General features: G+C 41.6%; 1 protein-coding gene across 4 annotated transcripts in view; it reads right to left on the bottom strand.

The window, feature by feature from the left end:
• LOC109892651 (inter-alpha-trypsin inhibitor heavy chain H3) overlaps positions 1-25,579 on the bottom strand; it is a 35,580-nt gene that overhangs the window by 1,957 nt on the left and 8,044 nt on the right. Inside the window, exons 2-21 of one of the 4 annotated variants that reach the window (XM_020485348.2) lie at positions 20,098-20,261; positions 19,827-19,931; positions 19,420-19,582; positions 19,145-19,255; positions 18,790-18,918; positions 18,590-18,706; positions 18,260-18,428; positions 16,155-16,265; positions 14,971-15,152; positions 13,608-13,787; positions 13,266-13,387; positions 6,778-6,998; positions 5,462-5,494; positions 2,109-2,138; positions 1,941-1,991; positions 1,783-1,857; positions 1,574-1,645; positions 1,286-1,393; positions 956-1,130; positions 464-612 (exon numbers count right to left, since the gene is read on the bottom strand). In XM_020485348.2, the coding sequence (XP_020340937.2) occupies positions 464-612; positions 956-1,130; positions 1,286-1,393; positions 1,574-1,645; positions 1,783-1,857; positions 1,941-1,991; positions 2,109-2,138; positions 5,462-5,494; positions 6,778-6,998; positions 13,266-13,387; positions 13,608-13,787; positions 14,971-15,152; positions 16,155-16,265; positions 18,260-18,428; positions 18,590-18,706; positions 18,790-18,918; positions 19,145-19,255; positions 19,420-19,582; positions 19,827-19,931; positions 20,098-20,261 (2,467 nt within the window). The remainder of the gene's footprint in view (positions 1-463; positions 613-955; positions 1,131-1,285; positions 1,394-1,573; positions 1,646-1,782; positions 1,858-1,940; positions 1,992-2,108; positions 2,139-5,461; positions 5,495-6,777; positions 6,999-13,265; positions 13,388-13,607; positions 13,788-14,970; positions 15,153-16,154; positions 16,266-18,259; positions 18,429-18,589; positions 18,707-18,789; positions 18,919-19,144; positions 19,256-19,419; positions 19,583-19,826; positions 19,932-20,097; positions 20,262-25,579) is intronic. The other 3 variants (XM_031834095.1, XM_031834097.1, XM_031834105.1) reach the window with 3 other exon arrangements.

Raw genomic sequence — 25,579 nt, 5'->3', positions numbered from 1 at the left:
GAAGCCTACCCCAAACTATTCAATCAAATTCCTTATTATATTCTGTTGTCATTCAGTTACGCCTGTACTCGATTGATCTGTCACCATAAATCAAAAAGGCCATTATAAAGAGGTGGTCCTCTGTAGCTCAGGAGTTGTCCTATGTAGATTAGTAGGTGGAGCATGACTCTTGCAACGTCAGAATTATGGGTTTTGATTCCCGGGACCACCCATATGTAAAATGACTATTAGTTGCTTTGGATAAAAGCATCTGCTAAATGGTGTATGTTATCATAAATTATATTATACCGTGTCACTAAGTAACATATTTTCATCTGTCAACACAAAACAAGTCATGTCAAAAATTGAAACAAATATTGTTTTCAAAAGCGTCTCATCACATATAGAAACAAAGAGAATGTGTCATGACTATTGACTAGGCCAGAAGGATATGAAGTGGAGTGACTGATAACGTTTCACTCACCCATGATCCCGATAATGTTTTCTCCTGTCGGGCGCTGCCTCAGGACGGGCCACAGGAACTTGATTCCATTCCTCTTGTAGAGCATGATGACGACCCGTGTTGATGCTATGGTGACATCCATCTCCTTGTCCCTTAGGATCAGAGACACACTGCAGGAAGAGACATAACAAGACTAAGATGTATCAATTCAATCAACAAAAAAAATGGCACCCTATAAAGTACCCTATATAGCTACCGTATAACATTTCCTGTCATTATGCCACTTTAGTAAAAATACATTCTAGAGCTCTTTATGTCTCCACACAATACTAAATACTGAACAAGACTGAACGCTACGCTCACTATTGGCTCACTTCACTTGGGTTAACCAGGCTATACATAAAACACCTTGCACTGCACAAAAGGCTTCATCAGAATTCTCATCACAGAAACAAAACAATAGCACAAAAGGACTTTTATTCGAAAGTATGTCGTTGGTATATGATTCAGCACCTGTCCGTTTCGTGGTTGATTTTCAGGCTCCAGGAGAAGTATGTTGTATTCTGCCCATCGTTGAAGGTGATGCCAGTAGTGTCTAACCCAATATGTTGATCGCTTCTGTAATGGATCACAATCTTCTGGTAGCCTGCACTGGGTGATTTTCCAAGCTGACCATTCATAGCCAAATCTGGTGAAAGACGGACACGGTTTATTCGACGATGTTTGAGGAGTGAGTGGATGATGTGGAAAGGACAATGAATAATTGAATGAAAGAATTTAAATAACTATTTGTAATCCAAATCAGAATTCAAAATGAGAATCAAATTCTAAAGGTCAAGTCACCATTGTTGGGGTCTATTAGGAGTCTGAGAGAGAGAGCCACAGGAATGTCATAGCACAGTGGCAGAGCCTGGCCCTCAGCGGGCAACAGGAACCTCCGGACAGGACTAACTGAGAGAGAGAGAGCGAGAGAGCGAGCGAGGAAAATTGAGAAAGGGATAGAGAGAGGGACAGACAGAGAGAATGCAGAAGGGTGCGTAAGATACTTTGTGAGAAAAAACAGCAATAACATTAGACAACATCTTAAATATACAAAAAAATACATTTTGAGGACGACAAATATTGCAGTACCAGTTGTAGTTGTAGTTCTCATTGTAGTTTTAGTTGGGTGAGCTCGCAGAGGATCATTAAAATCAAGAAAATCTGAAAGTGTAACATGAGAGAACACTCACAGAGAGAACCCGACATACAGTCAGAACATGAACACAAAGAATCCTACACACAGATACACACACACACACAAAATATCAAACAATATTTTTTTTATGTGGAAGAATTACCCATGGCAAAGTCAGGAAATGACTGCTGGACAGCATGACCAACATCATAATCATAATCAGCACGACTCATCAAGCCTATGACAAAAACACAAAATGAGCACACGTAAGCTGATGTTCAACAAGTTCAGCTGTGATAGAGGGGAAAGGTAGTCACTTGCCGCCACTTGACATGATTCCTCTTCCTCCCCCTCCCCTTTTGTTGGCATTTCCTGTAAAGCAGGGGCAGTTGTAAAACTCATCACCGAATTTTGGGAATTGGTCAGAAATTGCGGAAATTGTTTTCTTCTGCACTACACTTTAACAGCAGTTGAAATTGAATCACTTGCCTCTTAGTCCTACTTTTGGGGGAGGACCAGCTAGGGAATGACAGGAGGAAAGTTCATTGAGTTAATAGTGCTGGGGGTATCCACTGATATAGCATCTCTTTATTGTTGTTGTCATTCCTTTTGATTTGACGCTTTTCCATCCTTTTTTCTCTCCTCACCACTATCATTTTTGTTTTGTTTGTGAAGTGTATTGTGACGAAATTGTTTGCCAAAATAAACTATGTATTAATGACCATTTAATTTCATTAAATCATTTCATATATACAGTTGAAGTCAGAAGTTTACATACACTTAGGTTGGAGTCATTAAAACTCGTTTTTCAACCCCTCTGCCACGACTCCCACCGAAGGTGGCTCCCCTGCCTGTTCGGGCGGTGCTCGGCGGTCGTCGTCGCCGGCCTACTAGCCGGCGACGAAGGTTGTGGATGCTCGCTTGTATTTTATTTTTCCGGACATTTTGGGTCCTGTGTATGGGCCGGTCAGTTGATGTGCCTTGTGTTTTTGGCGTGACCATTTTTTCCGGTTAGAAAATATAAATTTATTCGAACCCTCTGCTCTCTGCGCCTGACTCCAAACCCACTGTTCTTAAAGGACTCTGACACACTCCTGTAACGACTTCTACCGAAGGCGATGCCTCTCCTTGTTTGGGCGGTGCTCGGCGGTCGACGTCACCAGTTTTCTAGCCATCATTGATCCATTTTTCAATTTCCATTGGTTTTGTCTTGTCTTCTACACAACTGGTTTCATTCCCATTCATTACCTGTTGTGTATTTAACCCTCTGTTTCCCCTCATGTCTTTATTAGAGATTGTTTGTTGTTCAGTATTCGTGTTTGTATTGGTGCGCAACGGGTCCTCGTACCCACTTTATTTTATTGTATTTATGGTTTTGGAGTTATGTTATTAAACTACTCCATTCCACCAAGTCTGATTCTCCTGCACCTGACTTCCCTGCCACCTATACATACGACTCTGACAACTCCACACATTTCTTGTTAACAAACTATAGTTTCGGCAAGTCGGTTAGGACATCTACTTTGTGCATGACACAAGTCATTTTTCCAACAATTGTTTACATGCAGATTATTTAACTTATAATTCACTGTACCACAATTCCAGTGGGTCAGAAGTTTACATAGACTAAGTTGAACAGCTTGGAAAATTCCAGAAAACAACGTCATGGCTTTAGAAGCTTTCGATAGGCTTATTGACATCATTTGAGTCAATTGGAGGGGTACCTGTGGATGTATTTCAAGAACTACCTTCAAAGTCAGTGCGCCATTGCTTGACATCATGGAAAAATCAAAAGAAATCCGCCAAGACCTCTTGCAGACGTCCACAAGTCTGGTTCATCCTTGGGAGCAATTTCCAAATGCCTGAAGGTACCACGTTCATCTGTACAAACAATAGTACGCAAGTATAAACATCATGGGACCGCGCAGCCGTCATACCGCTCGGGAAGGAGATGCATTCTGTCTCCTAGAGATAAACCTACTTTGGTGTAAAAAGTGCAAATCCATCCCAGAACAACAGCAAAAGACCTTGTGAAGATGCTGGAGGAAACATCTACAAATATATCTATATCCACAGTAAAGCTTGTCGCAAATGGGTCTTCCAAATGGACAACAAAGTCAAGGTATTGGAGTGGCTAAGCCCTGACCTCAATCCTATAAAAAATTTGTTGGCAAAACTGAAAATGCGTGTGTGAGCAAGGAGGCCTACAAACCTGCCTCAGTTACACCAGCTCTGTCAGGAGGAATGGGCCAAAATTCACCCAACGTGTTTTGGGAAGCTTGTGGAAGGCTACTCGAAAAGTTTGACCCAAGTTAAACAATTTAAAGACAATGCTACCAAATCCTCATTGAGTGTGTGTAAACTTCTGACCAATTGGTAATGTGATGAAAGAAATAAAAGCTGAAATAATTCATTCTCTCTACTATTATTCTGACATTTCACGTTCTAAAATAAAGTGGTGATCCTAACTGACCTAAGAGAGGGAATTTTTACCATGATTAAATTTCTTGAATTGTGAAAAACCGAGTTTAAATGTATTTGGCTAAGGTATGTAAACTTCCATCTTCAACTGTACTAATCCTAACCTGATCCTACTGATCTTGATGCTATTTATTCAGGTTTTAGTGTTTGTATATGTTCACATACAGTCATGGACAGTTTATTAGGGAACACCCATCTACTATTGGGTCAGACCCACCTTTGCCTCCATAACAGCTTGAAATATTTGGGGCATTGATTCTACAAGGTGTCTGAAACATTCGATGCTCAATTGGTATCAAGGGACCTAGCGTGTGACAGGAAAACAATCCCCACACCACAGCCTCTAGGCTGTACAGTTTACACCAGGCAGGATGGGGCCATTGACTCATGCTGCTTTTGCCAAATCCTGACTCTGCCATCATTGTGATGCAACAGCATTCGTCGACTGTCCAGTGTTGGTGACCGCGTGCCCACTGGATCCACTTCTTGTTTTTAGCTGTAGGAGTGGAACCCGGTGTGGTCGTCTGCTGCAATAGCAAATCCGTGACAAGGATCGATGAGTTGTGCATTCCGAGATGCCGTTCTGCACCCCACTGTTGTACTTCACCATTATTTCCTGTTTGTGGCCCACCTGTTGCCATTCTTGCCATTCTCCTTGGACCTTTCTGGTCACTCTCCATATACCTTTCTCATCGACTAACTGTTTTTGCCCACAGGACTGCTGCTGACTGGATGTTTTTTGTTTGTCACACCATTCTCTGTAAACTCTGGACACTGCCGTGTGCGAAAAGCCCAGGAAGGCAATGTTTCTGAGATTCTGGATCCGGCATACCTGACACCGGTGGTCATACCGTGCTCAAAGTCTCTTAGGTCACTCGTTTTGCCCATCCTAGCATTCAATTGAACAGTAACTGAATGCCTTGATGCCTGTCTGCCTGCTTTATATAGCAAGCCACGGCCACGAGTCTCACTGTCTGTAGGAGCGATCCATTTTCGTGAACGGGGTGGTTACCTAATAAACTGGCCGGTGAGTGTACATTTTTACTGTAGTTATTTTCTTTACATTCTGTCCAACTACAAACACACATACTGCACAGACAAACGTGTATTTCACCAAAACATCTGAGAAAAAATTGAGTCAAGTAACTGGAGAATTGATGAGAGGATGAGAGTGAAAAAGAGAGAGGGATAAAAATAGAGAGAACATTTTGGGTAGAGTCAGTAGTGACTTTTGAATTTAACCTAGACAAGGGCCAGGATTCAATCCAATTGCTCTTCAAGCTCGCTTTATCGCAGTTTTGAATTTAATCCTGGCCAAAATAGAAGATTGAGTAAAATTAGGGGTAAGGTATTTGTCTTACCAGGAACGTTTCGGGCTGACAATGCAGGCGCTCCTGGTAAACAAAACATATATTTAAAGTTCATATACAGTTTATAATGTAAAGTTTATACTGTAGATTGACAGCCTTTGGTCTTTTATTTACGCCATTGACTCACACCATACATTAAAACTTCTTAGGGCTGAGATCCCGGTAACGGGATCGATATGACAACAGCCAGTGAAAGTGCAGGGCGCCAATTCAAAACAACAGAAATCCCATAATTAAAATTCCTCAAACATACAAGTATTTCAAACCATTTTAAAGATACACTTCTTGTTAACTTTTTAGGGATAGGGGGCAGCATTTTCACTTTGGGTGAATAGCGTGCCCAGAGTAAACTGCCTCCTACTCTGTCCCAGATGCTAATATATGCATATTATTATTACTATTGGATAGAAAACACTCTGAAGTTTCTAAAACTGTTTGAATTATGTCTGTGAGTATAACAGACCACTTACCTTTGATGATATTCATCAGAATGCACTCCTAGGAATCCCACTTCCACAATAAATGTTTGTTTTGTTCGATAATGTCCATAATTTATGTCCAAATAGCTCCTTTGGTAAACAAATCCAAACTCACGAAGCGCGTTCACTAGGAGCAGACAAAAAGTCAAAAAGTTCCATTACAGTCCGTAGAAACATGTCAAACGTAGTATAGAATCAATCTTTAGGATGTTTTCAATAATAATCTTCAATAATAGTCCAACCGGAGAATTCCTTTGTCTTCAGAAATGCAATGGAACTCAAGCCAACTCTCACATGAACCAGCGTCACGAGCTCAAGGCATTTTGGCAGACCTCTGACTCATTCCCCGCAACATGACCAATATCCCACTGTATCTTCAATAGGGAATGAGTTGAAAAACAACCAACCTCAGATTTCCCACTTCCTGGTTGGATTTTTTTTCTCAGGTTTTGCCTGCCATATGAGTTCTGTTATACTCACAGACATCATTCAAACAGTTTTGTTTGAAACTTCAGAGTGTTTTCTATCCAAATATACTAATAATATGCATATATTAGCAACTGGGACTGAGTAGCAGGCATTTTACTCTGGGCACCTTATTCATCCAAACTACTCAATACTGCCCCCAGCCAGAAACAGTTAATTGCCACACTGTGTGCGCCTGTGGGGGGTGGTGGGTGCGTGTGTGCATGCCTGCCTTCGTGTGTATGTGTGTGTGTGTGTGTGTGTGTGTGTGTGTGTGTGTGTGTGTGTGTGTGTGTGTGTGTGTGTGTGTGTGTGTGTGTGTGTGTGTGTGTGTGTGGTGATGATGATGGTAGTTTTGCTCACTGTGGACTTGATGGTTCAAGACATGTAATGATGACCCGTAGTCGACTTGACTAGATTGTATCCGTTTCTCCCCCTCCTTGGGCTTGTGCGCCACCTGTGAGTCCTCTCCCTGGGGCTTGGTGACCACCATTGAGGTAAAAGGAGTCACAAAGCCGTACTTCAGACAAAGATCCAGCGCCTCCTTCTTCACCTTCTCCTTTGCCGTCCCGCTCAACTGCACCCTGAAACAAACACACACAAACACAGGTATAATAACTGTATTTGCATAAAAAATTTACAAAATACGATTTTCATTTTTTTTTAAGAGATAATCCATTACCGAATGAAACTCTTGTTAATTTGGTGATAGTCTATGTTCTATGAGTTGGGTAAAACATGTATTTTCACCGTGATTTAACATCTAAGATAAGTGGTCCGTCAGTGAATTCAGGAAATTGCACTGTGCCACGTTCTCACAATAAGGTTCTTGTCAATGGAGATAGGGAGTAACACACATTTCATAATGCTTTTTAAAACATTACCTCTACTCCTGATTGCCATATCAGCCAATATATGGTATGGGCATACTTGTCTAGAACACATACATCCTTTTATATCGTCATGACAAGGTATGTATTTTGCTAAGATGTGGTCAAACTAAACAGTGGACCAAATATTCAACTCAGTTTTTCTTTCAACGTCCATCACGCAACGCGATTTTCTATTCTCCCCCCTTGCCCTGTGTGTGTGTGTGTGTGTGTGTGTGTGTGTGTGTGTGTGTGTGTGTGTGTGTGTGTGTGTGTGTGTGTGTGTGTGTGTGTGTGTGTGTGTGTGTGTGTGCGTGTGCGCGTGCGTGCGTGCGTGCGTGCGTGCGTGTATTGGATGATGGTAAATTAACCAACGAATTTGAATACAATTTTAAATTTTCATGAATTTGATCATATCGGGAGAGGACATTCAGAAAAAGTACGGGACTTGAACCTGCAAAACTTAATGCACTCTATCTGTAACAGATTCTAGTTATGGTAACAGAAGACTGTATTGAGATCGGGCTTTTCTTCAGTGAGAAAATATGCAGAATGTAGGCCCAGTTCCATCTCACTCCATATTCTCCCACTGGGCTTCATCGCATCACCGTATTTGGATGCTTCAGATTTATACATCCGGTGAAACATCTGGCACCTTGTACTATCTTTGGTATTATTGTGTGTACATTAGCTACACTAGCTATCTAGAAAGCATGCTCAGAGAGAAAGAGAGAGAGCATTGCATCGTGGGTTTTGTAGTCGACTTGAGCTGCATCAGATTTCCACAACGATTTTCACGTTGCTCTTAATAACCTTATTAAAATGACAAAATGAAACATTTGTTCACAAACAATATTGTTATCATATATTTGTGTTATTTAACACTGTAAAGCATAGGAATGAATGGTTTGGGTGTAATGAACTGGGAATGTTTACGTTTGTGCTTTTCTAATAACCAATTTCTGTGTTCATTTAAGTGACTGATTGAACGTGCCTGGGAGAATTCCTCACTGTAGTATCTGCAATTTGGCAGTACGCCCAGACCCTTGTTTTGAGAACGATATCTCAGTTTCAAGGTCTCAGCTTGGAGAGAAGAAAGCCTTGTGAGGTATTGGTCTGTCACATGCATGAACAAGTATTGGTCGGTCACATGAATGAAGCAAATGTTAATGATGACTTAATTATGAATAATGAATAAGCTAAAACATGTCATTATTACTTTCTGTGTACGTATATAAGAGAACTAATGAGACTTCTCTGTTGGAGCTCCTGATCGACATGTGTACATGGTGCATTGAGTTGGTTAGAACCTCTCCAGCGCGTTGAGAATAAAGGAAGATTCATTTAAAATTGACTTTGAGTGTCCCCGTGTAGAATTTCCACGACAGGTGTATTATTCCTTTAAATTTATCTCTATTATTCTCTGAATAATGTCCAATGATTAATGTATGAATCTGAAACATATTGATTGATTTACTTGTTACTTTTACTATCTTCATTTTTGGCCAAAATAACAGGCGTTTTGGTAGTGACATCATTGTTTCGGTTGTGACCTGGCATATACAGTGCCTTCGGAAAGTATTCAGATCCCTTTAGTTTTTCCACATTATGTTACGTTACAGCCTTATTCTAAAATGGATTAAAAAAAATAAAAAATCCTCAGCAATTTATACACAGTATCCCATAATGACAAAGCGAAAACAGAAATGTTTGCTAAAAAATTAAATATATATATATATATATATATATATATCTTATTTACATCCAGTTGAAATCGTACGTTTCTTGTTAACAAACTATAGTTTTGGCAAGACGGTTAGGACATCTACTTTGTGCATGATGCAAGTAATTCTTCCAACAATTGTTTACAGACAGATTAGTTCACTTATAATTCACTGTATCACAATTCCAGTGGGTCAGAAGTTTACATACACTAAGTTGACGATGCCTTTAAACAGCTTGGAAAATTCCAGAAAAATATGTCATGGATTTAGAAGCTTCTGATAGGCTAATTGACATCATTTGAGTCAATTGGAGGTGTACCTGTGGATGTATTTCAAGGCCTACCTTCAACCTCATTGCCTCATTGGGAAAATCAAAAGAAATCAACCAAGACCTCAGAAAAATAATTGTAGACCTCCACAAGTCTGGTTCATCCTTGGGAGCAATTTCCAAATGCCTGAAGGTATCACATTCATCTGTATCAACAATAGCACGCAAGTATAAACACCATCATACCGCTCAGGAAGGAGACACGTTCTGTCTCCTAGATATGAACATACTTTGGTGCGAAAAGTGCAAATCAATCCCAGAACAACAGCAAAGGACCTTGTGAAGATGCTGGAGGAAACAGCTAAAAAAGTATCCATATCCACAGTAAAACGAGTCTTATATCGACAAACCTGAAAGGCCGCTCAGCAAGGAAGAAGTCACTGCTCCAATCCCACCATAAAAAAGCCAGACTACGGTTTGCAACTGCACATGGGGACAAAGATCGTACTTTTTGGAGAAATGTCCTCTGGTCTGATGAAACAAAAATAGAACTGTTTGGCCATAATGACCATCGTTATGTTTGGAGGAAAACGGGGGAGGCTTGCAAGCCAAAGAACACCATCCAAACCATGAAGCATGGGGGTGGCATCATCATGTTGTGGGAATGCTTTGCTGCAGGAGGGACTGGTGCACTTCACAAAATAGATGGCATCATGAGGCTGGAAAATTATGTGAATATATTGAAGCAACATCTCAAGACATCAGTCAGCAAGTTAAAGCTTGGTCGCAAATGGGTCTTCCAAATGGACAATGACCCCAAGCATACTTCCAAATTTGTGGCAAAATGGCTTAAGGATAACAACGTCAAGGTATTGGAGTGGCTGTCACAAAGCCCTGACCTCAATCCGAAAGAACATTTGTGGGCAGAACTGAAAAAGCGTGTGCGAGCAAGGAGGCCTACGAACCTGACAGAGTTACACCAGCTCTGTCAGGAGGAATGGGCCAAAATTCACCAAATGTATTGCGGGAAGCTTGTGGAAGGCTACCTGAAACGTTTGACCCAAGTTAAACAATTTAAAGGCAATGCTACCAAATACTCATTGAGTGTATGTAAACTTCTGACCCACTGGGAATATGATGAAAGAAATAAAAGCTGAAATAATTCATTCTCTCTACTATTATTCTGACATTTCACAATCTTAAAATAAAGTGGTGATCCTAACTGACCTAAAACAGGGGATTTTTACTAGGATTAAATGTCAAGAATTGTGAAGTCTGAGTTTAATTGTATTTGTCTAAGGTATATGTAAACTTCCGACTTCAACTGTAAGTATTCAGACCTTTTAGTATGAGTCAAAATGGAGCTCAGGTGCATCCTGTTTCAAATGATCATCCTTGAGATGTTTCTACAACTTGACTGGAGTCCACCTGTGGTAAATTCAATTTTGGACATGATTTGGAAAGGCACACACCTGTCTATATAAGGTCCCACAGTTGACAGTGCATGTCATAGCAAAAACAAGGCCAAACAATTTCTGCAGCATTGAAGGTCCCCAAGAACACAGTGGCCTCCATCGGCCTTGAGATATTTCTACAACTTGATTGGAGTCCACCTGTGGTAAATTCAATTGATTGGACATCATTTGGTAAGGAAGAAGTTTGGAACCATCAAGGTGGATTGGCCAGACGGAAGCCACTCCTCAGTAAAAGGCAAACAACAGTCCTCTTGGAGTTTGCCAAAAGGCACCTAAAGGACTCTCAGACCATGAGAAACAAGATTCTCTGGTCTGATGAAAACAAAGCGGGTCGCGGATCTGTTAATGGTGGGTCGCGACCTGTCAGAGTAAATTGATACGGTCTGTTCAGTGCACTCTCTGCGTAGTAGCAGTGTTTCTGCTCAGTTTGGCAGCTGTGTGAGTGGGTGGAAAATGCGGTTTACCTGATCTTTTTTCTGCAGTTTTCTTGAAGATCACTCCGTGACCCACACGCTGCAGTGCTGTTGTTTAGCAGCAGTTGATGCGCTGTCAGCCACTGCACCGGCTTGTCATCAAATGTACTCAAGCTAGCCACAGCAGGTTCTGACTGAGCTCAATTGTCATGAAACGCAAATACAGCAATGAGTTTTTCTCTCTTGGTTTAATACAAACTTTGAGAAATAATGAGGAGTGCCCACAATGTGTTTTGTGCAGTGAAGTGCTTAGTAAAGAGTCTCAAAACAAACTAATTCAAACGACAGGTCCTGACCAAACAGCCACAGCATGACGGTAAACCCAGGAAGTTATTTCAGAACAGGGCAGTATGCCTCAGGAAACAGTGCTCCGACAGTGGTAAGTCAACAAGCAAGGCATTGTTGTCATTTTATAACAGGTGATGATAAGCAGAAATAAGGGAGTGCTATCTCATAGTAGTCGATGTGGAGTTATTTTGAGGTAATATGTACACGTAGGTAGAGTTAAAGTGATTATGCATAGCGGTCTCCTGCCTGGCAGAGAAAGCAGTACAGATGTTCTGATCCAGTTTGGCACCATATAAAGTTACCTATGCGAGTCAGGGTTCTCAAATCTGGCATAGTTAAGAAACAAGTAAAGAAACAGACTCAATACTGAGCATAACCTCAGGGTTGCACTGTCAAAATGTCCAGAATAGACCTGCAGTCACACATCTCTCATTAGGAGTGTGTGTGTGTGTGTGTGTGTGTGTGTGTGTGTGTGTGTGTGTGTGTGTGTGTGTGTGTGTGTGTGTGTGTGTGTGTGTGTGTGTGTGTGTGTGTGTGTGTGTGTGTGTGTGTGTGTGTGTTATGTGATCAATCAGTTTATTCCAGTTCAGAATAAAAATTATGTATTCTATTTTAACAGCAACAGTTACAACCTATATTTTTTTTCAACAATAATTTCTACAGTAAGATGTACAGTAGGCCTGATCATTTTTCATCTGTACTGTTACTTAAGGTTGTACTGAGCATGTGTGTGTGTTCTGTTATCAAAGAGTTCAAAATTCGGACTTGTATTTTAACAGCAACAGTTCCAACCTAGACAGATATGCAAGTGTTTTAAGGGGAAAAATAAACATGAATATCTATTTATATGGGTATTTCATTTAATTGTTAGTTGTCTATGTTGCATTTGTTAATGGACATAAGTGCAAGGAAATGTACCAATATGTACGTATAGTTGCATGTTTTCGTAAGCTTGGGTCCCAGGAAAACACAGAATTTCTCATTTGGGTCCCAGGCTGAAAAAGGTTGAAGAACACCTGCTCTAGGATGTATTTGCTGCCAAAGGTGCTTCAACAAAGTACTGAGTGACTGAATACTTTACGTAAATATGATATTTCCATTTTTTTTATATACATTTGAAAAATGTCTACAAATCTATTTTTGAAGATGACTGATTACATATTTTATTAATTAAATGTTTGTTTGCTTTTGTAAACATTTCATCACAGAATTAATTTTAAACTTCACTCAATGTAACACTTTTTTATGACTTAAATATTATTAGATATTAATATTAGAAATAATATTAGAAATATTGACAGGAATGGGAAAAAAGGTGCTTCTGCATTAATAAGCAGACCAAAGATGTTATTAATGGTAAGTAATAAAAAGAAACTGCACTCCTAAAATACTATTTCAGACCATAGCCTGCTGAATTTGCTAGATTTTTATAGAATAGTTTTTTGTTGTTGGCACAAATGAAAATGTGGCACTGACTCGGCCATGAATGGATGTTTCAGCATTGTCTCAATGTGGAGCTTGGCATTTGACTTATGCTCGTGCAGTTACAAACCTGCTAGAGTTAGCAGCAGGCGGATGAACAATATCCACCGTTGTAGTACAAATGAAGCCTGAGCTGGTGTGTGAAGCTAACTGAAACTGGTTGGCTTTAGAAAACCCTGAGTAAATCTGGCTTGCTTTGTAGGATACCCCTCTTCATAGACACAGGTGCAAACACACCCAAACACAGACAATGTCATGCAAAGCAAACTCACTCTTTGTCCAGGAGCTGCTTTACAGTGAGGTAGGCCCACAGCCTCTGGATGTGGCTGTCAGACCTGGCTTCAATGGGCTCCTTCGTTGGTAATGTGTCAGAGTACATCACCCTATTGCTTTTCTGAAATAATCAAGACATCCTCACATCACAATACTAAACATTGACTTCATTGTATATATTGACGTTTGACTGAGATGTCTCTAAAGTACTGATACGGAGCAATTTTGGTATATTTTTTTAAAAAGTAGAAAAAAAAGAACATACTAAACAAAGAACAGGACAGTATGGAGTGATCTGACCTATGGACTTGTAAAGGGAGGTAGAGCAGAGGTGACCTCACCGATATGGCTATGACTTCTGCGGTAAACATCTCTATGTTGTTGTCGGGGATCTGGCCAGCTACCACGATCTCAGAGCCGTTGTAATACTGGCTGAAGTTGGTTTGGGTCAGGTTAGCCCCACCCAGATATACCATCTGCACGTCCGTCAATAGGGGTGTAGCCACCTCTTCATAAAAGCCCTGTCAATCGTACAGTACAGTAGCCATTAGTCCCACCCCCTGCTCCTCCTTGTTCCCTCCCAAGTCAACTACAGTCAGATAAATGGAAAACAACCGTTTAAGCCTGCTTAGATGAGATAGGATTTTATTACACTTTATTAAGGGCTCTATTTTCAACTGGCGGTAAGGAGGTGAAAGTGTTAAACATTAGTTAGCAATTTTGTCATGTAAAAACTGTCGCACTAGTATTCAATCCCTTTTGTTATGGCCTAAATAAGACCAGGAGTAAACATCAAAGTCACATACGTTGCATGGTAATAAAGGTATGGGTAAAAATATCTGACATTATATGGTGAAGTTATGAATTACAGTGGATGGTGCCATGACTCCTGACCCCCGGTGTGGCGGTAATACAGTCACCATAACAGCCCTACCTGTAACTGTGTTTAGAAATAGCATATTTAAAAACAAGTTGTTGTTTCGTTTTATTCGAATTTGATTCGAATGATTCACTCTGTCTTTTTAGCTCTTATCAATAATGAATTCAATCTTTCTCATTGACATCGTTTGTCCATGGCTCAGACGTGGTGCATTTTACACTATGCCATTATCAGTGTGAATGTTAACAATATATTTCCATATTGAACCCATGTAATTACTGTTTAAAAACAAGTTCAATATATTTAGCAAATATGCGATAGGTCTACATTTTTGAAAATGTTGTTTCCGTAGGCTATTTAACAAACTTGCCTATAACGGACTAACAGTCTAGTTAGAGTTCATTACAATACATAAAAGACCGCAAATATGAAACTTGAAGCAACCACATACAGTATTAGCATGTTCTGATTGGCCAGTGAGGGATCAAGCCTCCACACACCTTCAACTTGTTTATTCATAAAAACCCAGCCTTTTCGTGCTACCGCCAGCTACTGGACTCATAATTCCGGTTGTGAAAATAGCAAAAATATTTCTGACACACCTCTGAACTTATAGCACTACCACCAGGACTTAGATTAAAATTGCATTAGGTTTGTTAAAATAAAGCCTTAAAGGTTGGTTCAGCACTTTTGTATTCCAGCTAACGAAGCTCAGTTGGGATTTTTTTTAAATAGTTTTTGTTACAGGCTCAAATTATTTATGTTGAGATTTGTAAGAAAGAATTACAGTCCATTGCAGTGCCACACACTGTGTGTTACCTTACCTGCAACTGCAGAGCAGCATCAGAGTCTGTATATATTCTGCGTCCCACACCTCCGTTCTCCAGCGCCATCTTCTCCAGGAAGTCAAAGTTGACATCCATTCCAAAGCCGAGACAGTAAAGAGGGAATTTCTTACCAATAGCCTCCTTTATGTTCTCATGAATCTTTTCCAGGTTGGTCTCACCTGAGGAAAGTGAGATTGGCTTTCATTGTGTGTGTGTGTGTAACCTCAGGGTTGCACTGTCAAAATGTCCAGAATTGACCTGCAGTCACACATCTCTCATTAGGAGTGTGTGTGTGTGTGTGTGTGTGTGTGTGTGTGTGAGTGTGTGTGTGTGTGTGTGTGTGTGTGTGTGTGTGTGTGTGTGTGTGTGTGTGTGTGTGTGTGTGTGTGTGTGTGTGTGTGTGTGTGTGTGTGCGTGCGTGCGTGCGTGCGTGTTTTTTGTTTAATTATCCTTGTGGGTACCAGAAGTCCTCACATGGATAGTAAAACCAATACATTTTACCAGTCCCCACAAGGAGAAATGCTATTTTAGACTTATGGGTTAGGTTAATGGTTACAATTGGGGTTAGGTTTAGAATTTGGGTTAGGGTTAGGGGTTTGGGGTTAAGGTTTTTTGTTTTGATAAAACATTTTACCTCCCTTTTTCTCCCAAATGTCATGATATCCAATATGTAGTTGCAGTCTTGTCCCATCGCTACAACTCCCATACGGACTCGGGAGAGGCGAAGGTCGAGAGTCATGCGTCCTCCGAAACACAACCCTGCCAAGCCGCACACTGCTCACTTAACCCGGACACCAATGTGTCAGAGGAAACATATTCCAACTGGTGACCGTGTCATTGTGCATGTTCCCCGGCCAGCCACAGGAGTCGCTAGAGCGCAATGGGACAAGGACATCCCAGCTGGCCAAACCCTCCCCTAACTCTGATGACACTGGGCCAATTGTGAGCCGCCTCATGGGTCACCCGGTCACTGCTGTGACACAGCCCGGGATTGAACCCGGATCTGTAGTAACTTCTCTAGCACTATGATGCAGTGCCATAGACCGCTGTGACACTCGGGATGCCCAAGGTTAGGCTTAGGGTTAAAGTTATGGTTAGGTTAAGGGTTAAGGAGGGTTAGGATGGGAATCAATTATTTGGTCCCCACAAGGATAGCAATACAAAACTGTGTGTGTGTGTACCTGTGGTTGGGTCTCCATCAGTGAGCAGTATAAGAAGGGAGGCTGAGCCCTCTTGTGGGTGTCGGTTCAGCATGGCTGTGCCCTCCAACACAGCAGCATTGATGTCGGTGGCTAAGAAGAGAAGAGAGAGGAAAACACATTATGGATTAGCTGCTATTGTCACCAACTAGGCTGTTGTTCATATCTGCCATTATTTTACCCTGTGTGCCGTTTAAAGGGTTGGTGAGAGCCTTTGTCATTTAAGCCCTTTATCTACTTAACCAGTCAGATAAACTCATGGATACCATTTTATTGACTCATGCATGCTAGCTGTTCCAGTTTACCTCCAGTCATTGCGCTAGTTAGAATTGACTTCCGAAACTACCTTCAACATCCTTCATACTGGACGCAGAGACAGAAAAATGATATCCATGAGTTCATCTGACTCAAAATCTCACTATCCCTTTAAGTGCTACAACATTCTGCTATATCGTAACTGTGCTGTCAGCTATGTAAATCTTTGAAAATAAGTAAGTAGGTAATGTGGTGCCTACTACGGGTCATACTAGGGTCACAAACGCACCGGTAGTCTTTGCCTGTGGATCTTCTCTTGACCACACAGAGTGGGTCAACTACCACTACGCTGTAGGCCTGGATTATTCCGTGGTATGAGCCTCTTTCCCAGTGAGTGGGACTCCCTCTTCCCATCCTAGGCTGAGTTAGCAGAGAAGCTCTAGGCTCCACTTTATTAATCCCGGTCACCCCTCTTGGTCTATCTCTGCCTGCCGGAGGTTAGCTCAGCCCTTCCTACTGTTAACACTTCAAGGGTAGTTTGTGTCACAGTATATTACGCGCGAGCTGGGGATGTTTTTGTGTACAACACCAACCTTTATTTAACTCAGTTAAGAACAAATTCTTCTTTACAATGATGGCCTACACCGGCCAAACCCGGACGACTCTGGGTCAATTGTGCGCCGCCCTGTGGGATACCCAATCACGGCCGGTTGTGAAACAGCCTGGAATCAAACCAGGGTATCTGAAGTGCCTCGAGCACTGAGGTGCAGTGCCTTAGACCGCTGCACCACTCGGGAGAAATCCTATATTTACTTATAGTCCACTCTGTGCCATGGTCCGGCTAACTACGTGTCATCCCGTCTTCCACGCAACCACAGGGCTAAACAATTTTTATAAGCGCGGCATAGTCTCAGACATTCCTGCTAGCGGCTGGTCTTCTCTTTCTAGTTTACCCTCCCGGGTGAGTCACACTCGCTGTCCCGGGTATAGGGTTTCAGCTAAGACTAATTTCTTGAAATCATTTATTAGATGAAAGTTTGTCCTTACTCACTTCGTCTGAGTAACGACAAACTATAGATACCCAGTGCTCCTTTTGTGTCTTTTACACAGTTACCCCCTGTGGTTTCCTGTTCGAGCCCACGATATGGTCTGGGGACATCTAAGGTGAACCCCCTGAGCCTGTAGTTGTTACAACGCTACTCTTCTTCTTCAGCATTTTATTCAATTAGCAATTTAACCAGTTAATGTAAACCAGTAACACTTCTCTTTTGGTTCCACAGTTTCACAAATGATGGATTTCATCGTTTTTTTATATGGCAATTATAATGCAAAAGCTTCTAAGTTCTGTTCTGACCTTACACCAAAAGTCGTTTAACTTCTAATACATCAATCAGCTCCTGATCCGTCTTCCCCAGAATCTCCTCTCCGCTCTTTCCCTATCGTTTACATTGGTAATTATACACCTTCATATCCAAGCCCATGCCTCCTTTGACTACAGCCACACAAGACATCCTCTCCCTTAAGCAAAGTTACATAACGCATTGTCTCCTTTACATGTGACGTCTACACAGAGTCAGGTAACACATTGGTTGCTTTGTAGGTTTTGACAATCTGTGGTGTCATCTGCTTCATGACCCACATGCCATCAGGCAATTCTACCAACTCCATCCCAGGGCCGAGATCTGACGTGGATTTCGCCATATAAGATGAACCTCCGCCTTCCGGTAGAGGAACATCTGCATACAGTCTACCCGCACCGGTAGACTGGGTCCTGCCGCACTTTGGCTGCAGCTGCTTGTGGTTGAGGCCTTGTCTGTAAGTAATAATTGTACCTCCTCTTTCATGGATGTGTCGTGCGAAGCTCTTGGCAGCCTCCAGGTTGTCCTGGTTGGCCGGCAGCAGCTCCTTCCTCCAGGTAGACACTGAGCTGTCGAACGTGATCAGGCCAAAGTGGTCGTCCTCCGCCAGGTCTCCCAGGATCTTCAACAAGGCCTCACGGGTCTGACAGTGCAATCAAAATACAATCAAATGCAACCAATTAACCACTCAATCAATGTGCATTGTCCCCTTCATTGAATATAAATATGTGGTGTATGTGTACATTGCTTAATCGCTAAGCCTTAAGCTGCATTACAACAGGCAACACACAGACACACACAAACCTGCTCCATTTTCCTGCCATGCATGGAGCCACTCCGATCGATGATGAAGACCACATTCTTTGGAATGCGTGGTAGGTTACTGGGGGCAAAGTGATGGACAAAATACCCCTCTGCCTCCTGAAGAGGGAATGAGAGACAGTGATTAAAGGATGGGGTAGAGATGAAGGAGTAATGCCAGAAAGAGGATGGAAGAAGTGTACATTGAGATCTCCCATGGATGTTTTCCTGTGGACGTCATAGGCGATGACCAGGTCTCCATTCAGGCCCTGCTCTCCACAGCTTTCACACTGGCTCTGCTGCTCCTTGCTGGGGTAGAAATGTACCCAGGCCTGAGGAGGGGTTGGTAGTTTACAGGTTCTGCTTTTTAAAAACACACCCTGCTTTACCCTACCCTGTTAGAATGAGCTAATTCGTTTTAGCATTAACATGTCCAGAGGTGTGAAAATGTACATTTATGTAATTTATTTATTTATTTAGATTTTCTTTACCATGTAATGTATTGGGGTCTGGACTTTTCTATTGGTTAGCTCTACATTACCCTGTTTTGGACATTACCTCACTAGAAGCATGGGTTTTGGTGATGGCATTTGCCAGTGCTTCGGTGCTCAGCCCTCCTGTTACCTCCAGGAAGTTAATGCCTGGTCGCTCATTGATGTACACATCAATCTGGCCATAAGGAAGAGACAGAAAAAAGGAGCAAGAAAATGCAACATCAACCCCAATATCAAATGACTCATCAATCATTGATCAATGCTCTCTCTCTCTCTCTCTCTTTCTCTCTCTCTCTCTCTCTCTCTCTCTCTCTCTCTCTCTCTCTCTCTCTCTCTCACCTTGAAGTCAGCAACAGGTTGCATGGGTCGAGCATGGATCAGCAGCTCGTACTTGCCCAGTCGGCGTTTCAGCAGCTCCTCATAGGTCAATTCAAAGGTCACCTTACTGAGCGCGGCCACAGTCACAGATGTCTTAAACTCCTCAAGGGTCCTCCCCACTGAACTTTAGGAGACAAAAAGGGGTACCGTCTAATACATAACAACACATGCATACTGTAGACACAGATACACAGACACACTAGCCTTTTTTGCCATTTTCTTGTGTAATGGGGTGGAGAGAAAATGCTGGAAAAAGTCAATGGTGGAGGTCAGGGCCCCTGGACATGTGCCCTGGGTGCCTGGTCAATAATTTGACCATGATTACAGTACTACAAGGTTTAGATGGTCCTGCACACACCCACACACACCTGACTATGCCAGCGCTTTGACCACGAGACACTGCCTGAGTGTACTGCTGCTGAGCCTCCTCCTTCTGTTTCACAACCCCATCATACGTCTGCCCCTCAATGGTCCTGAGAAAGACAAGAACGGCGGAAGAGAGAGAGAGATAGAGAGAGAGAGAGAGAGAGAGAGAGAGAGACAGGAGGTAGGGTTACTGTATGTGTGAGCATTTTTGTAATATTTGTGTAATACGTGTGTAAACTCATCTTAGACAGTGAAACATTCATGTAGACCTACATTTTGAATTTACTGATAAAAGCATTCTTGGGGATCTTGACATGGAATTCTATTTCCTGTGACTGGTGGATCCGATTGGCAACCCGGCTGGTGATGATAGTGGTTGCATAGCGACTGGTCACTGTGGAGTTGATGTGAAAGCTGTAGATGTCCCAGTCCCTGTTCTATAAAGGATAATGAAGCACCATCAACCCGCTGGGCATACCAAAAATGTTAACTTAATGGATAGGACTAAATCAAATGCAAACTTTAAGAGCACATTAAATACCGTTTGAGTTTTGGTTGAGTTGGAGACGCAAATTCCAACATATCAATTATTAATTTATACACAAACTGGAATTAAAGCCGGATGGAACCATCCATGCAGAAGATACATCTCCTTCAAATGTCGCTATGTGGTTAAGTTGACAACCAAAAACAATTTGATATCACTAAATATAACATTTTAAATCAATCAGCGCTTGAAACCCAAAGCATATTGTATTGTCTATTTTTATTTAATTCAGGGTTGAATTGAAACAATAGTTGTTGATGATGTTGCAATTCATATATAGACTTACAGTGCTGTGAAAAAGTAATTGCCCCCTTCCTGATTTCTTATTGCACATTTGTCACACTTAAATGTTTCAGATCATCAAACAAATTGTTATATTACAAAAAGATAACCCAAGTAAACACAAAATGCAGTTTTTAAGTGATCATTTTATTTATTAAAGGAAAAAAGCTATCTGAACCTTCATGGCCATATGTGACAAAGTAATTGTTCCCCCTTTTTTTTTGGAAAGCTGAGTTCAATTTCACTAGCCACACCCAGGCGTGATTACTGCCAGACCTGTTGAATCAAGAAATCACTTAAATAGAACCTGTGAAGTAGGCCCAAAGATCTCAAAATTCAAGGCTACATGCCGCGATCCAAAGAAATTCAGGAACAGATGAGAATTAAAGTAATTGACATCTATCAGTCTGGAAAGGGTTACAAAGTCATTTCTAAAGTTTTGGGACCACAGCGAACCACGGTGAGAGCCATTATTCACAAATGGAGAAAATTTGGAACAGTGATGAATCTTCCCAGGAGTGGCCCCAATCGGGCAGCAACGACTCATTCAAGAGGTCACAAAAGAACCCACAACAACATCTAAAGAACTGCAGCCCTCACTTGCCTCAGTTAAACTTCTTGGTGACAGGGGGCAGTATTTTCACGTCCGGATGAAATGCATGCCCAAATTCAACTGCCTGCTACTCATCCCTAGAAGATAAGATATGCATATTATTAGTAGATTTGGATGGAAAATACTCTGAAGTTTCTAAAACTGTTGGAATCATGTGTGTGAGTATAACAGAACATATGTAGCAGGCGAAACCCCGAGGAAAACCCATTCAGATTTTTATTTAGGTCACTCTCTTTTTTCAATGGTTTTTCATTGGGAATCCAGATTTCTAAGGGACTTTCTTGCAGTTCCTACCGCTTCCACTGGATGTCACCAGTCTTTAGAAATTGGTTGAGGTTTTGCCTTTGTGTAATGAAGAAGTAGCCCTGTTCAAAACGAGGGTCACTTCAAGTGTATTGTTAGATAGAGGCGCGTGACCAGAAAGGTAGTGTCAGTTTGTTTTCTTCCTGTATTGAACACAGATCATCCCGTCTTCAATTTTATCGATTATTCACTTACAAAAACACCTGAAGTTGTATTACAAAAGTAGTTTGAAATGTTTTGCCAAGTTTACAGGTAACTTTTGAAATATTTTGTAGTCACGTTGCACAAGTTGGAACCGGTGTTAGCGTCCCACATATCCCAGAGAGGTTTTAAGGTCAGTGTTCATGACTCAACCATAAGAAAGAGACTGGGCAAAAATGGCATCCATGGCAGAGTTCCAAGGCGAAAACCACTGTTGACCACAAAAAGAACAAAGGCTCGTCTCACTTTTGGCAAAAAAAATCTTGATGTTGAGACGAGCCTTTATGTTCTTTATGGTTAACAGTGGTTTTCGCCTTGGAACTCTGCCATGTATGCCACTTTTGCCCAGTCTCTTTCTCAAGACTTTTGGGGAAATATTCTGTGGACAAACGAGACAAAAGTTGAAGTTTTTGGTAGGTGTGCATCCCGTTACATCTGGTGTAAAAGTAACACAGCATTTCAGAAAAAGAACATCATACCAACGGTCAAATATGGTGGTGGTAGTGTGATGGTCTGGGGCTGCGTTGCTGCTTCAGGACCTGAATGACTTGCTGTGATTGATGGAACCATGAATTCTGCTCTCTACCAAAAAATCCTGAGGGAGAATGTCATCAGTTCGTGACCTCAAGCCGAAGCGCACTTGGGTTCTGCAGCAGGACAATGATCCAAAACACAACAGCAAATCCACCTCTGAATGGCTTTAAAAAAACAAAATTACGGTTTTGGAGTGGCCTAGTCAAAGTCCAGACTTGAATCCGATTGAGATGCTGTGGCGTGACCTTAAAAAGGCAGTTCATGCTCGAAAACCCTCCAATGTGGCTGAATTAGAACAATTCTGCAACGAGTGGGTCAAAATTCCTCCACAGCGATGTGAAAGACTCATTGCCAGTTATCGCAAATGCTTGATTGCAGTTGTTGCTGCTGAGGGTGGCACAACCAGTTATTAGGTTTAGGGGGCAATTACTTTTTCACATAGGGCCATGAAGGTTCAGATAGCTTTTTTTCCCTTAATAAATAAAATCATCACTCAAACGGCATTTTGGTTATCTTTGTGTAACATTTCAATTTGTTTGATCTGAAACATTTAAGTGTGACAAATGTGAAGAAAAAATAAGAAATCAGGAAGAGGGAAATACAGTGCTGTGAAAAAGTTTCATTGATGTTAAATGAGTGATAAAGTATGGTGACATTTAACTGGTCTCTATTAAACCTACCCTTTGGAATGACTTCAATAGCACCAGTGAATCTGTTTCATTGTTAAGTGGAGATATCTCATCGATCATTCTCACGATGGAACATTGGTAACAGTCATTGACAAATATCATCGCTGGGCTTGGATAAAACCCTGGATGGGAGACCAAAGGAGAGCTGTAGATACAGATAAATTCTCCAGTAGGAGGTGCTGCCCAGTTCTGACAGTTGATTGAACGGTGAAGATCTGGCGTTGTTTTAAAGGTACAAATTCAACATTTGTTTTTGGTCTGAAATTTGGTTTACCATGATGACATAATCCTGTGGTTGAAATTTCCCTCTCAAAACAGTGTACGTGGATTACTTTTTCTTCAAATGCAATGTATTTTCCATGTAGATTCCATTTCACAACACATTGACAAACTACGTTGAAACAACGTTGATTCAACCAGGTTGTGCCTAGTGGGCACACTGTTTACTCTCTCAACATATGAATACATATGCAGTCTTTTTATTGTGTGTGTCACAGTATTATAAAAAAAAAACGAAATGCTTAGTTGGAATTCCAATGTAGTATTTAAGCATTACATTTACCAATTACCATTACAAATTAGCATTTAATGACTGCATTTATCATTTTTGCGTCCCGATTTAGGATTTAGAGATTGCATTGTAGAATTAGCACTGATAACCCTCTATAATATGTTGGCATGCTGCTGCTTGACACACACGCACAACAAAAAGGACTACATCTGTACACTCACTCGCGTGTGAATGTGTGCGCGTGAGTGTCTTGTTTTGCACACTTTGTACAAAATAATAAAATGCACTACTACAGGTTATTTCTTAACGTAGCTCTTTATTAGCTAGCTATAACTGGCATGCTCACGTATCGCCAACCAGAATCAAGCTGCCCATGACCTAACCATTTGGGTGGTCTTAACCAATCATAGCACAGTATGATATGGCGGTAAAATGTTTACACATATGAATATTACATCCCCCCCTTCTTTTAAAACAAAATAGAAAGGTTTACATATTCTAAGCGTTTCATTTGAATACATGCTCTGTAGTTTGAACTCAAGGTAAGTAACCATTTATATTGCATACTACACCAACAGAATCAACATAAACTCTGAAACAATAATCCAACATACTGTTACTTTTCAAACAAGGGATTCTCAGCAACTCAGCTTTCACTGTAGAAATAACATCTTAACATTTCAAACAAATACAATACCAAAGCATTTCAAGTGAACTTTCAATAACAAGTTTACAGTCTGGAACTCTTTTAGGGCAGCGATCCGCCTACACCCTTTGACATTTCACAGGTCTAGGACAGCTCTGGGCTTGACCTCTCTTCCTGACCTTGTGCGATATGATGCTGAGCATGCTTCTGTGTCAGTCAACAGTTCTTGTGGTGTTTGCAGGTAAGGATGGTGTATGTTGTGCTGTGTGTGTGTTTAGTCCATCACGTTCTCTTTCAGGGGAACAGTTCATCTCATCAGTGTGTTGTTCTTTTGTGTTCAGTAGGTGACGACGATTGCGGCGGTACACCGCTCCTTCTGCGGTGCGGACGTGATATGAACGTTCAGTGTCAGCTGGCTGGATGACGACTGCTGGCTTCCAGAGGCCATGCTCCTGGATTCTAACTGACTCTCCTTCGATCGGTGGTGGCAGTGGTCTAGCTGACCTGTCGTAGTATCGCTTTTGTTGTTGTTGTCTCTGTGCATGTTGTCCATGCATTTCCTTGTAGCTGACAACCTCAGGTTGCAGCTGCTGGTTGGTGCTGGGAAGGATTGAGCGAAGTCTGCAGCTCATCAACAGCTGGGCTGGTGATTTGAAGTTGTCAACTGGCGTGTTGGTCTATTCAAGGAGGCTGAGGTAGGGGTCTCTCTTGTCTGCTTTTGCTTTGTCCATGAGTGATTTAGCAATCTGCACTGATTTTTCAGCGAGGCCATTACTTTGAGGGTAATGTGGGTGACATGTGTTAACTCCCATGCTTGTGTGAATGATTCAAACTCATTTGATTTGTAACAGGGCCCATTGTCCGATATTAAAGTCTCTACAATGCCATGCCTGGCAAAGGCTTCTTTCAGCTTGTGTATCACAGCTGCAGATGTGGTGCTGTGAAGCTTGTCGAGTTTGAAGTATCTGCTGTAATAGTCCACTGTTTACGATGTAGTCCTCGTTGTTCCAGGTGAACAGATCGGTTGCCACGACCTGCCAGGGTCGGTCTGGGATACAGTGAGGTAACATTGGCTCTTTGGTGTTTGAGGGGCGTCGTTCAAGACATATGGCGCATTAACCAACATTGTCCTCTATTTGTTTGCACATTCCGGGCCAAAACAAAATGACCCGTCCTCTCTGTCTGCCCTTTTCCATGCCCATGTGTCCAGCATGGATCTTTGTCAAAATCTCTTTGTCAAAATCTCTCTCTGAGACTGGAAGGAATAATGATATTCTCTCCTTTGAAAATTATTCTGTTGATCTGTGATAGTTCATCACGATGGTTCCAGAATTCTGAGACGCTGTGAGGGCATTTTCTCCTCTGCTCAGGCCATCCATCCTGTATGACTTTCCTCAGCTGTGTGAGTTGTGAGTCCTTTTCTGTTTCT

This window comes from Oncorhynchus kisutch, linkage group LG1 (assembly GCF_002021735.2).
Source record: "Oncorhynchus kisutch isolate 150728-3 linkage group LG1, Okis_V2, whole genome shotgun sequence".
Classification (NCBI taxonomy): Eukaryota; Metazoa; Chordata; class Actinopteri; order Salmoniformes; family Salmonidae; genus Oncorhynchus; species Oncorhynchus kisutch.
This window is presented reverse-complemented; position numbering and strand designations above follow the sequence as displayed.